This window comes from Denticeps clupeoides, chromosome 3, assembly GCF_900700375.1.
Source record: "Denticeps clupeoides chromosome 3, fDenClu1.1, whole genome shotgun sequence".
Classification (NCBI taxonomy): domain Eukaryota; kingdom Metazoa; phylum Chordata; class Actinopteri; order Clupeiformes; family Denticipitidae; genus Denticeps; species Denticeps clupeoides.
In genome coordinates, this window is record NC_041709.1 from 2,680,361 (window position 1) to 2,694,332 (window position 13,972).

A 13,972-nucleotide genomic window follows, 5' to 3' on the forward strand; every position below is an offset into this window, starting at 1 on the left:
GCTTTTACTGACTGAATGGAGTTTGAGTGAATTTTATGTGACCATCTGTGAACAAGGATGTGATTCACGTCTCCTTCTAGGGCTTATGAAGGATGCAAAGCAACAGGTTCTAGACAATTCCTTACACGACCTCGCTCAAGCCGGCACATTGTCCTCTTCGTGACAGTCTGTGGCAAGCTGGCACAACCAAGCACAGTGAAAAGGTGCGTGGAGGTTCTCAGTCATCCAGTTCATGGTTATCTCAAAAAAAGGTTATTTCACTGGCAACTGGGCTCAAAAGCCAGGGAGAAGGACAACCCACAGGTGACCACCAACCTCCACCTTCAGGATCCCAGTCAGACCTGAGAAAGCCCTCTGGAATGGAGGGGCAGACCGTGGGAGGGGCCGGGCTCGTCGGTGGGAGGGGCCAGGCTCGTCGGTGGGAGGGGCCTGCTCTCTGATTGGCCGCCGGGCCGCACTTGTTGGCCGGCGGGCCGCGGGGGCGCTCACATGGCGCGCTACACGGCACCGATGGCCAAGTCCAGGTCGCGGCGCTGCTGCTGCTGCTGCTGCGCGGCGCTGGCGCTGCTGCTGCTGCTGCTGGGCGTCGCGGTGGCCGCCTGGCTGTCGGTCGCGGCGCTGCGGGAAGCGCGCTGCGCGGACGGGGGGTTCGGCGCCGCGGCGGTGGCCGCGGACTCGCCCACGTGTTCGGAGATCGGCAGGTAGGGAAGGTTGTCACCCGCAATTAATGATGATGATGATGATGGTGGTGGTGGTGGTGGTCCAGCCCGTTTTAGACGGATTTTTCATTTTACTTTGTTTACTCAGCACGACCGCCACGTTTTTCCCAGCAGTGATGAGGAAATGGGATCGGTTCCAAATGGCAGCATAGCAGCCAGCTTTGTTCATGAAAAGGGCAACTAATAATAAAAATAAAAACTTAAATAACCCCAATAACTTAATAATAGAAAAATGACTTAAACCTGCTTGGTTACTTTGATTGTGAAAGCTCTTTAGCTCCTTTGTCCAAGGAAAACTTTTTTTTTTAAAAATGTCTTGTTTCTCAGAGGTCAGAGGTCAGGCAGCTGACCTCGCTTTCAGGGGAACAGCAGCTTTCTTCACTCTCCGATTTCCTGCTGCCCTTCACGATTCAAGTGTAACAAGCTTCATTCCCTCAGGCAGTTCAGACGGAATTCAGAACTTTGGGATCATAGAGCCAGTCTGAGCTGGACAGAATCCTGGTTGCCTAAATGTAGAGAAAGAAATTATAGTTTTACTTTTACTATTACTGACCAGTAATTACTGGGTCACAACTAGTTCATTGCAGGTCGGGGCAATTTCGCAGTGTCGCAGAACTTTCATGCGACACTGGTTTATTACAGGATGAACTTGGTTCTTTGTTCTCAAATTGTGGTACAGACTGGTGGTACTTGAGCTCCCTCTGGTGGGAGGCTCAGAGAATACTGTGTGCTTAAATGAAGTTATTACGCTCTAAAAAAAAAAACGTTGCCAGTCGCCTTACATTTTGTTTTCGTAATATTTCTTTTTCTTAAGTTAACGTTCTGTTTCTTAATAATAAAAAAAGAGTTTTATAAATGGTAAACCACTGCACATCTAATTATAATCTATGTTTTGTATTATCTGTTCTGTGTAACAATAGTGTTAGTGCCTGCAGAACACTGGATACCCATAAATCTCATATTACTCATATTTCTTTTTTTCGTCAGACTGTCCCTCTCCGGATGATTTTACTGTCAGATCACGTGTCCTTTAAAGTTATTAGATTTGTAATGGGATCATTCTTCATGTCCTTTTCGGATCTTGTCTCTTCACTTTTTGTTTTTGGAAGAGATTGGATTACTATCTAAAAAAAAGACATCTGCAATCCTTTAATCTGACAACATTAGAGAAGCAATATTGTACAACAATATGACCATTATTTTTGACAATTCAATGTACACCTCCATATGAAGAGCTTATCATTGGCTTTCAAGGGCACACAATACATGCACGCCAGTCAAAAACACCTGAATTACCCAGGGCCTGCACCTTAATCGGGCTTCACAAAGACTCAGACTGTTCAGACAACAGTTTCCTGTAAAACCCTCCCTCCCTCTATGGGCACATGACTTTTTTCCTTTTTCTGAGTCCTTTGTAAGTGAATAAACAGAGCATTAGTTGTACCAGACCGGAGAGAATAGAGTTGCGCTAATATCCAATTCTGGGTTCCCACGTCGACATCATCTTGCTGTAGAAGAGGAATACTTTATAGTCAAATATTTATATTAAATGTTTGTCTAAAGAGACCTCACAAATCACACTTAAAGTGGCGCTGACCCTGTGACAGCAGAGGTTTCGTCACATGGCTCCAGATATGTTAAATTGAAGACTTTTTTTGGTAAAATTCTGACGGCGCCTTTTAGCAATAAAGGACTCGGGTCACACCATCTTGGAGCCTCATGTAATCCCCATTCTGACCAGAACCAAGCTTTTACTACCGCTGACTAGCCACGCTTCTCCAAATTCACAGACAATGGAGGATACATCCTCAATGGAGGATATAAAAAGTTTTTTTTCGTAAGGAGATTTTGCTGATTATTCAGTCCTGAATAAGGAATCAAAACAGCATAACGGCCAACACGGTTAACTGGAAACTAGCTACCCAACAAGAGTTTAATGGCAGGATAGTAAATGGAATTTGTAATGGTGCACTCAACCTTCAATTCGATATGGTTCACTATTTTAACTTGATGTTTAACAGATGACCAACAAATTTTAGTTTATATAAACCGTATAAAAATAGTGTGTGTGAGTGTAATATAATGTAAAAAGGAATATGTTTGTAATGCATGTCATGTCTTGGGGTCCTAAGGATAAACCTGTTGGCCATTATGCTTTTTTGATTCCTTTTTCAGGACTGGCAATCAGCAAAATGACAGAAAATCATCACCTTATGAATTTTGTTTTTGCATCCTCCATAGAAATCTGTGAAGTCTATGAAACCGGAGAAGTGTAGATAATCATCAAGATTAAAAGCTTGATTCTGGTCAGAATGGGGATTACATGAATGGGGAATGGGGCAAAGGCAGGGGTTTTATTTACACTGTCGGTCCACATTAATGTCTGCATTTAACTGGTCTTAATGGCCCCTGCTCCATTGGCATCAGCTGGGAGCAGTCAGGGCCTGTTAATCAGTTTTTTTACCGGCAGAATGGTACTGTCACGAACAGATGCAAATGCTCAACTCAGAACAACAATAATTATCATTACATTATAAATATAATGGCACGGGGGTCCAAACAGAGACTGAAACAGAAAAACATGCATGCAAGTTAGGAATGACAGAATGATGATGCGTTTATATAAATTACAACAGATGCAAACGATCCAGGCAAGACAAGCACACACAAGACTCGGATTGCAGAGGGCCGGAGTGCCGGGAAATGTCTGGGAACGTGCCTTTCTCTCACTTCCATTAGTCACAGTCTTGCACCGCTGTACCGTAATCGTACGCCTGAATCACCGGCTGGGGCTCAGTGTGCTGACACCTCCGTCTCTGTCTGCCTCAGAGACGTTCTCAAGGAGGGCGGCTCAGCGGTGGACGCGGCCATTGCTGCTCTGCTCTGCACCTCGCTGGTGAACCCGCAGAGCATGGGAATCGGTGGGGGGTCAATCTTCACCATCATGGACAAGAATGGTGAGCGTGCACAATTACCACAGCTTGCTCAGAGGCATTAAACCAGCCACTGTGCTTAATGTAGGACAATTTACGCTCTTACCCAGAGTGGTCTAATCCCTTTAATCAATGCATTAAAACTTAATAACTCAGAATCCAACTTTATTACTATAATGTATTTTTTTATTTTCATAAGTCAATGTTCTGTCTGAGGCCGTAAGGGAAGGAATGATAAATAAACATTTATTAATCTGGCGCTTTCACTTTTCCACAGTCGCTCTGGCAACCGCACCGCCTTACACTGAGTAAAAACACACTGATCGAGGCAAGAACAACAAACAGACCCCCAGTCTCCCAACCTTCCGGTGTTCACAATGTCATTAGCTTCCATTTGCCCCCTGACATTCACCCCCAAGTCCACCGATGCCCTTAGGGGCTCAAACTTCACCATCTGTTTCCATTCAAGTGTTCAAATGCTGTTCTTTATCCCTCACAAGGTAAAGTAAAAATCATCAGTTCGAGGGAGACCGCGCCAAAGGCTTTCAAAGCAGATCTCCTCAAGGAGTGCAGTGCCCGGCTCATGACAGGTAAATGGTCCATTTTTATTTTCTCAAGGCGCCTCTTGTTTCTTGCTGGGACGTTTGCGCTTCAGGCAATGGCATATACCTGCTGCACGCATGATTGGGTTTAGTCTGTTTCTGTCTAATAAACACTCGGTTATACCTGGCTGATGATTATAACCCAGCTTCTATGAGTGCGGATAAATTCTCACCTCTCTTTCCGTAGCCTCTTCACCAATGAAAAGGGCAAGTGAGTGAGGTTGCGTGGGAGCAGCTAGAATGATGTTTGGGGGGAGGGGGGGTTAAGCCCTGGTTAAAGTTAAGTCATTGCAAAGCGGCCGGTACCCGCTCGGCCACCACCGGTACTGTATACTGGCTCAAAGTTATGCCATTAGGGTTGGCACAGGAAGCGGACCCGTCACAAATGACATCATGTTGATTTTCAGGAGTCTGTCAATTAAAGTTAAAGTGAAGTGATTGTCACATGTGATACACAGCAGCACAGCACACAGTGAAATTTGTCCTCTGCATTTAACCCATCACCCTGAGTGAGCAGTGGGCAGCCATGACCGGCGCCCGGGGAGCAGTGTGTGGGGACGGTGCTTTGCTCAGTGGCACCTCAGTGGTACCTTGGCGGATCGGGATTTGAACCGGCAACCTTCTGATTACGGGGCCGCTTCCTTAACCGCTAGGCCACCACTGCCCCAATGGCCTGCTTCTTATCAAGCAGGTCTCATTAAGAGCTAAAATTATTTAGGAAAATCCCAAAAGTTCTAGTTTTATGATTTCTAGTTGTTCCTTCTATTTCTGCAGTGTGGTGGTAGTAGCCTAGTGGGTGAGACACTCACCTCTGCAGCAAAGTCACAGGTTCAAATACCACTTACTTCCATTGTGTCCCTGAGCAAGACACTTAACCCTGAGTGTCTCCTGGGGGGGGACTGTCCCTGTAACTACTGATTGTAAGTAGTCTGGTAATATAACATAAGCTTAATATAAATGTATTGACTTGGTGTTGCAGGCACCCAGTGGATCGGTGTGCCAGGTGAACTACGAGGCTACCAGGAGGCCCACCGCCTGTACGGCAAGCTGCCATGGTCCAGGCTGTTTGAGCCGAGCATCCGACTCGCTCGAGAGGGAATCCCACTCCCGCCCTACCTGGCTAAATTCCTGCAGATGCCAATTTTGAAAGAGCAACTGGAAAAGTCAACTCTCTGGTACTCCCCTCTGCTGGGAAATGACCTTGTGCAACAAATATTTAACCAACCCTGGCCACCTATGTCCACACATTTATAATCGTGACACAGCTCTAGCGCACACAAGATCAGCTATCTTCAGAATTTATTAAAGGCCGTTTGGAAAATTCATCTAATTGGAATGAGGCTTTGGGAATTTAGCTCCAGCGATTAACTTTGCCTTGTATATGTTGCCAATCATGGGCTGGCCAATATGGATAGCATGCACCCCTTTAAACTGTAATACGAAACCTTAAATAAATCATAATTACAGTGTAACTGTAATTATTTTTTTGTATGTCCTGTGAATCATGGTGCCATTAATGTCTGTCCACCTAATGTCTCCTCCAGCGAGCTGTTCTGCAAAGTCAACAACACGCTGAAGTATCCCAGACTGGCAGCTACCTTGGATACTATTGCTCAGCAGGGGGCAGAAGCCTTCTACACCGGCACTATTGCAAGGGATTTAACCGAGGACATTCAAGCTGCAGGTGTGTTCCATGGTCATAAGTAACAGTTGTCATCAGCATCACATGATGTGATATGGTCAAAATCTGTGCAAAAGACAGACCACTGCAAAAACATATTTTTATTATTTTGGCAATCTTTCCATATCCATTATTTCTTTTCATTTCAACATGTCTTGCAAATGTGATGAGATGCTGATTGAATTATCATTTAAAGACTTAACCTTGATATTTCATTCTATGTGTGTGTATATATGTAACATTAATATAATGTTACATTATATTAATCTGATGCTTTACATTGTCTACTGAATGTACACACAGCCAATTATTTTGCAAACCCCACATAACAAACTGAACAACAGTATTGCACCCTGCACATTTAATACATGGCAGCAGTGGCCTAGCGGTTAAGGAAACAGCCCTGTAATCAGAAGGTTGCCGGTTCGAATCCCAAGCCGCCAAGGTGCCACTGAGGTGCCACTGAGCAACGACCCATCCCCACACACTGCTCCCCGGATACCTGTCATGGCTGCCCACTGCTACCCACCAAGGGTGATGGTTAAAAGCAGAGGACACATTTCATTGTGTCACCATGACAATCACTTCACTTTCACTTAATCTCACACCACCTCACACTGTGCTGCTGTGCTATTATTATTGTCATAATATTGTAATATGTCATACTATTATTATTATCATACTGTATACACTATATATCCATACACTGATATATGATCATATTGCTGTTACTTGTCTCAACCTGCGCTATATTATGGGTCGTTGCACAATGTCCTTTGTCATGTTTTGTCTTGTGCGTTCTTCCATTTGCACTGTCTTTTTTTGCGCACTGTCTTTTTTGCATCCCCAAAGCTTCACAATCTCGTCTCTGTGTACTTGTATTTGGTGAGATGACAATAAAGTTGACTTTAATTGTAACTGTACAACTTTTAGTACATAATGACCTGCTTTATATTTTGTATAATAATAAGAAATACATATGGTAGCATTCTGAATCGTATTTTTGTGTCGTAGGTGGGAGCATAACACTGGAAGATTTAGCATCGTTCAAGGTGCGGGAGGCTGAGGCTCTCACAGTTCCGCTGGGCGACTACACCATGTTCATCCCCCCACCACCAGCAGGGGGAGTTATACTCAGCTTTATCCTCAATATCATGAAGGGTGGGTGTTCGCTAAGCCTCAGTATTACTTTGCCGTTCTATTGATATGTTTAGAGATTAAAAACTGCTAAACAAAATGCATATTTGTATCTTAATTTCTAGGTTTCAGCCTTACACCGGCTTCCATACAGGGTGACCAGGAAGTGCTAACCATGCATCGCTACATTGAAGCTTGCAAATTTGCCAATGGTCAAAAGAAAAAGATCAAAGACACTCAGTTCAACTCTGGAGACGTGAGATTTTTTTGCAAACACAAATTTAACAAGTATATTTAGCATTCCCCTGTGCACCCCATCAAAAATCTTGGTGTCAGTTTTGCATTGCATTGTGCTCAGTGCTGTCTTGCAAAATACATGGATGGAAAAGCAGTTCACAGCCCTGAGAAGTAAGAGTTCTGCTCTTGCCTAAAGCTTGGAGCTGTATAAGCATGTCAGAGTTATCGGTTTCCTCTTGGTCCCCTGGGAAACGCAGAATTCTGCAAACTCTGACATGGCTACTAGATAATATTTGTGTTTCCTTGTCAGCATGAACAAGTGAGCAAATGTTTTATCAGCATGTTTGATATAGTATCAGTTCCGATGTTTATAATTATAGCCATAAAACGCAGAACGGAGGGCACCCCTGCTGGCGGTGCAGGACGTGGCTGTGGAGCTGGTGGGGCAGGAATGGACGAAATGCGTCGCTGGGAGTGTAAGGAAGTTACGCTGGGGCTGAGTTCGTGGCCATGCTGGGCTTGGGAGGAGCAGGCTCTGTGGCAAGAAGCCATGTGCGCGGGGAGGCAGAAGGTCCGGGACTCACGGTGGAGTTGGCATTATTGGAAGACATCTGGCTGGTCGGGTTCGGTGTGGGTCATTCACCTCGGAGGATCTCGTGTCGCAGGGCAAGACGTTCTCGTGGTCTCGAGGACAGTGTGGTGGACTGGCAGCATTCAGGGCAAAGAAGGTTATTTGGTATATGGATAATATACCGAACAATAATTGATTTGGTAAGAATAGTCGTGGGGCAGGCAGTCAAAAGAACAAACAAGGACAAGGTGCATGGGAAAAGAAGGCTAGCAGCACTGTGGAACAACCGAGCAATGAGCAGGCAGGAGATCGATCGCTTGGTCGTTCGGCCTGTGAGGCTTAGCAGGACATTGGTTGCCATTGAAGGAGTGTAACTCGGCGCGGCTGGGAACCGGTTATGGGCGTGGATGGTTGTTCCAGTCTGACAGATGCGATTTCATGGGTGGCACTGTGCATTGTGGTGGGCGGGGCTGGCCCTGGCAGGTGGGTTGTGCATTGCCTTCCCCATTGGAGGATGGTGCTGGTGGACCACTGGATCTGGTGCTTGTAAAAGGTCAGCCAAGGGTACCCCAGGACAAGGGAATAATTGGGGTCATGGTGAGTCTCCTCAGTGTCGTTGCCGATGAGTAATTGGAGTGCCTGGGATTGGAAGAGGACCTGTCCCAACCTGAGGGGCCATCCGTCCAATCCCATGACAGACCTGGGTGGATCACAGTAAAAGGTGCGTGGCCAGGTCAGTCAGATTCATGGCTGCCCCGTAATCCACCAGAGCCCTTCTCTGGTACTGGCCAGGGATCTGTGTTTTCCAGCTGATGTTAATCTTGATCTTGTGTCACCAAGAGTCAAAAGGACAAGCAAGGGCAGGGTACATGGGAAAAGAAGCACTGTGGAAAAACCAAAGAATGAGCTGGCAACATAACCATGGAGCCAGAGGTTATTTAGAGGGGGTTGACTCCGGCCTCTTCCTCTTCCAGTGAGATGTTAACTGCACTCTACAAATCCCGCCACTGCCATTTTGTCCCTGAGCAACACACCTAGCTCCCTCCACTACAAACATAGTGGATCATGATCTGGTGAAAAACGAGTGAGTGCAATTAAAACAGTTGGATCCTTTCTCTTTAACTACAGGTGAGCTACCTGATGCAGGAGGGCTTCATCAAACGCATCAGAGCCATGATTACCAGTGACACTACCCATGAAGCCGGCTACTACAACGTCACACCATCGCTTGACCGCTTCGGGACCACGCATGTTTCTGTCCTCGCAGAGGATGGAAGTGCTGTCTCTGTTACCAGCACCATCAACCAAATGTGAGAAATGAGTGCAGGTCTCATTCAGAGAAAAAAACATGCAAGGAAGTGTGTTATTGCCATGTCTTTTAATCAATTATAAATCAATCACACATTTTTGCAAAGAATTCATTGTGTTTAATCACAATTTAAATTTGTTTATGCAAAACGCAAAATGTATTTATGCAAAATGCACACATACGAAGAACAGTTGGTTGCCACTCGTGTGCTCCCTGCATGAGGGATGGATGAGTACGAGCACACGGTCAACTGCGTTAAGCAGTTTAACACATAAAATTTAATTTAACACCTTAAATATGATTCACAGCGTTTATTTTGACAGCCTAATTTACTCATCGTTAATGTTGACATTTGGATCATTAGAGCCGTAATGGGGCAGGTTAGTGGGGAGCAGACCTGTTGGTGGGTGCACAGTCCCAGTCCATGTATTGATCCCATGTGGTTACAGCAATAATAACATTATTATGTTATAGGGAAAGTGAAAGTGATTGTTTTCAGTGGGCAGCCATGAAAGGTGCCCGGGCAGCAGTGTGTGGGTATGATACCTTGCTCAAAGGGGACCTCAGTGGCTCATTGAGGGTTCGGGATTCGAACCCACAATCCACTGGTTACCTTTCACCACTGCCTTTTGTAAGGAGCTGGTTCGTCTTTATTTGGATCGGAACTTCTACAAGGCACTCATGATATTAAAAAAATGTCACTTTTTGCAGATTTGGATCTATGGTGTACTCCCCCAGAACTGGCATCATATTAAACAATGAGCTGGCCGACTTCTGTGGGACATCGGAAAGCATTAGAACAGGTGAAGTCCACCCCGATCGGTATGCCCCGATCGGTGTTCATTTCCTAAATGTTCTTCTCCTGTCTGGCCTCAGGCGAGCAGCCGCCTTCCTCTATGACTCCATCTATCCTGCGCTCCGAGTCCAAGGGAAGGACCATAATTATTGGGGGATCGGGGGGAAGCCTCATCACCACTGCCGTGGCCATGGTGAGCGTGGGCCGACCTAGCTTATTAAAAAAGTGAGAGGCGTCCAGATAAAACTGAACATTGAGGATGCCAATCTGTCTCATCTCCCTGTTTCAGTCCATCATGAATCATGTGTGGTTTGGGATGAATCTGGATGAAGCCATTTCAGCTCCTGTGTTGTTTGTTGATGGAACCAACAAGGTCAACTTTGAGAAACAATTTAACAAGGTAGAGTGACTACTTTAATAGAAACAAAATGAAAAGGTCATGCTGATGACCTTTCATTGTAACACCACAGTGCGACTGCACTCTAACCCTCTTCTCTCTTCTTGTCAGACTGTGAAAGACACATTAATGACTTTCGGACATGAAGCCGGCAACTGGCCATACTTTTTAAACGTGGTCAACGCCGTGTCAAAGAAAAACAGCTGCATCCAAGCCACGTCGGACTCCAGGAAGTTGGGCCGAGCGGCTGGCTACTGACCCATGATGGGCCTCTGTCCCCTTTAGCTCCGACGGCATCACCGTAGATCACTGGCAGCTGCTGTTTTTTTCCTCCTTCTGCTGATGATCGCTCATTCAACCCTCGTGTGTCACTGCAGGGGACCCAAGGAGGTCGGCGGTGAAATAAAGTCCATCAGCATCTGAGCTTCTTGGAAGTACTGAGATGTTTGTACTTGTGAGTAATGGGCCGTGGGGCCAGAAGATGCATGTTTTTGTTGTGACTGAACTTACAACTTTATCGCTTTGTACATTGAAAACTTACTGTGAAGCACAAGCTCTGTGCGTCCGAGAATGTAACAGTACTCATGTACTTCACTCTTAGTACTTATAGCTGTACAGACTCTGTAAACAACATACAACGTGGAAGTACGTATAGTGTATGTAAAGCAATGATTGAGGCTTTTATGCAATTTTTAAAATTTTTGTACTTCTTTTGTACTTTTTATGGTATTATTCAATTTTTTGTGACCAGTAATGTCTTGTACTTTACATGCGTATCACACTTTCAATAAGCTCTTTCACTTTTGTAAATAAAAGTTGTACTACATCTAATGAAGTTTGGACCGAACATTTGGACCGATGTTTTTTTGGTTTGTTTTTTTCATGCATTTTTTTCAAGAATGTTGAGAAATATCTCAATTTTCAATCATAGTCTTCATTGGTCATAATGCATTCATAACCTTTAACATTCATTTGTGATGCCTGATCACAAAAGGAAGCACCACTAGATAAAACTGCCTAATTATATTTTATCAGGTGATCAGAAGTAATTGGTATGTTAGTTTTTTTATTAATGTAATAATGATTCCCTTGTGGTGTTCAATTGCCATTATTATTTTATAAACAGGGCCAAATGAATGAACAATTAAATGCATCTTTTTATTTATTGAAATATCAATATATTGATCTCTTTACGAAGTTTCTTAGCCAGACATATCTCTGGGGGTATATTCAATGACATCGAGCAATATTCACTGGGGTAAAAAAAATAATAATAATATGAAGGACCTGAAGTTCTACTGGGCATGATTCTGTTTTCCCTTTATTGCATGCACAAGAATTACATTTTACATGCTCCTCTGCATACAACATTGAAGTGGTATTTGGGATTTAATACAACTTTCCTTTTAAGAAATCCAGCATGTTGTGGAAACTGTTCAGATGTGAAGCGAACAGTAATGTCTTTGTCTGAGCCAGCATTAGCACCATTGAAATAATTCCTCATAACAGCATGCATCGAACAATGTGTGGAAAACTAGTTTCACTGTCATTCAATCAAGACTCATCCATATTCCTTACAGATCACAGTGATCAATGGCAGCTTCAATCTCAGTCTACTTGTGTTTAGTTCTTTTTTATTCACAGGAACTAATTTCACTAATGATGAGGGCTTATGTGCCTGAAAGCATAGAGAAAGTGCTTTGGTGGATGAAAATCACTGCGGGGAAATGGGATTGTTTCGGCGATGGTTCTAGTGAGAGAGCGTTATGCAATGTGAAGAAGACTGATGAGCTCTGATTTAAGGCAACATAATAATGCTACCATGGTGCTCAACACTACAGGGCACATGCAGTCAGGAGAGATCAAGTATTCATGAATCTACCTGCCCTCAAGGGTCTCTTGGCAAAGAAAAACCTCAGAAGCCTCCTTTTTTCCATGTTTCCTTTTTCCTACATATGGTATATTAGCAAATTAAGCAAAACAGAGATGCTACACTGATCATGGAGCAGCAGCCTGGTGCATTATCCTGCCCTCTTTACACATTCAGCGTTCAACTCCGGTCCTGTATACCTCCTCAGGCAAGTGCCACAGCCATTGTCAGGGTCGTTCTGGAGTGTCCAGAGGTGGTGACCTTTTGCTGCCAGCAAGAGACTTTTACCAATTCAAAGAGCACACACTGGGGAGCAGTGCCTCACGAACTGTAGAGAAACAGCCGTGCAGACAACTAAAACCAGTCAGCGCTGGAAGTAGAACACATTTCGCTGTTATGCCTTAACGCAGAAGATATAGTCACAGGCCGCAACGTCATCTAGAGCCATAGCCATCTTATATTGGCTGATTGAAAGGCCCCGGGGAGTGAGCAACACACACTGCGCTCTGCCACCGAGTGTATGGGTGAATCTCGGTCTAACGTAAACGGGATCTTTTATTCTGTTTCAAGTGCAAATGAAGTGTTCTGCAAAGGCTGGAACAGTGGAGAAAAGGAGCCAGTTAGGGAATAAAATGTATTGCATGATGCCCCAGGCAGCAATTTGCCCAAAGTCATGGTGCACTCCTGGGGATTGAATTATAACCCTCTCTGGTGCTCTTCAAAAGTCCTAAAGATATGCAGCATAATTTGGGGAAAGGAGCTTCCTAACTGAATTAAAACCCCTGGAAATTGCAGGCCTCATGTTTTCAACGCATCAGCTAATCCTACCAATCAATCTGAAATGTTTCTGTTGGAAGCCGCTGGATGAGAAACAGACAGAATGATTCAGATTTCGTGGCTAAAGGCAACAGTCAGTCTGAACGAAGAAGAGCGAGGCGGAATCTCAACTGCCGCCAAAGCAGATGCTCCTACAAAGTTATGCAATCCTTCAGTTGACGAACAGTGTGTTCCTGTTCCACTTTAATGATGTTTGCACGATCAGCCATCATTTACTCATGTTAGAACATCTCCTTTACCTTCATAGTGCAGTGCAGTCCTATTATCATTTATACTAAGATATTGACCCAGAAACAAAAAAACACATACACAGTACATTAGATGAAGCAAGACATGTGTACATTGTTCTGAAGTATTTTCTACACACTGTTAGAAGATGACCGTTGAAAAATTCAATTGACCTCTATTGACAGATTATTTTGAGGATGATAAAGTGGAATAAAATATATAGCATATATATTGTCTTTAGTACAAGTAACATATACTATCAACAGGTTCTTCTGGCAATAGGATAATGCTCAATGTTGTAAAAATAGCCCTGTGGATGCTCTAGAATTGCCTATCATCATAAAAAATGTCAAAGGTCACGTTTCAGTGCTGTGCAACATTGTTACACTGTCGTGTCTCATTAGAGTACATTGCCGTATCACTCAGGAGAAAAATAATAAAATAGATAATGGCCTATCACAGGACTGTAACCCTGCATAATAATGACAGCCTGAATCCCAGCTGTGGTTAAAGGTGGTTTGGCTAAAATCCCACCATCGATAAAGTAGATAGGACTCACATTGTGTGCCTGAGTTGTTTCAAGATAAAAAGCTGGACAGCTGCATTGTGCCATTGAAGAAATCTAAAAAGTAATAACATGCAGGAAAGCCAAACG

General features: G+C 44.1%; 1 protein-coding gene across 1 annotated transcript; it reads left to right on the plus strand.

Moving 5' to 3' along the window:
* The first annotated feature begins 477 nt into the window (after nt 1-477).
* Nucleotides 478-11,213, plus strand: ggt5b (gamma-glutamyltransferase 5b). Its single transcript, XM_028974596.1, has 12 exons — nt 478-701; nt 3,549-3,676; nt 4,153-4,242; nt 5,234-5,429; nt 5,799-5,938; nt 6,950-7,096; nt 7,198-7,328; nt 9,009-9,190; nt 9,901-9,992; nt 10,066-10,178; nt 10,275-10,385; nt 10,494-11,213. Exons 1-12 carry the CDS (start codon nt 490-492, stop codon nt 10,638-10,640), a joined length of 1,689 nt encoding a protein of 562 aa, XP_028830429.1. The 5' UTR covers nt 478-489; the 3' UTR covers nt 10,641-11,213.
* The last annotated feature ends 2,759 nt before the right edge of the window (nt 11,214-13,972 follow it).

What these genes read in the sequence shown, in the direction of transcription:
- ggt5b (XM_028974596.1), top strand. Translation starts at nt 490, where the DNA reads ATGGCGCGCTACACGGCACCGATGGCCAAGTCCAGGTCGCGGCGCTGC. An exon ending in CAGTGCCCGGCTCATGACAG is followed by an intron (nt 4,243 to 5,233) that starts GTAAATGGTCCA and finishes TTGGTGTTGCAG; the next exon opens with GCACCCAGTGGATCGGTGTG. An exon ending in TTGAGAAACAATTTAACAAG is followed by an intron (nt 10,386 to 10,493) that starts GTAGAGTGACTA and finishes TCTTCTTGTCAG; the next exon opens with ACTGTGAAAGACACATTAAT.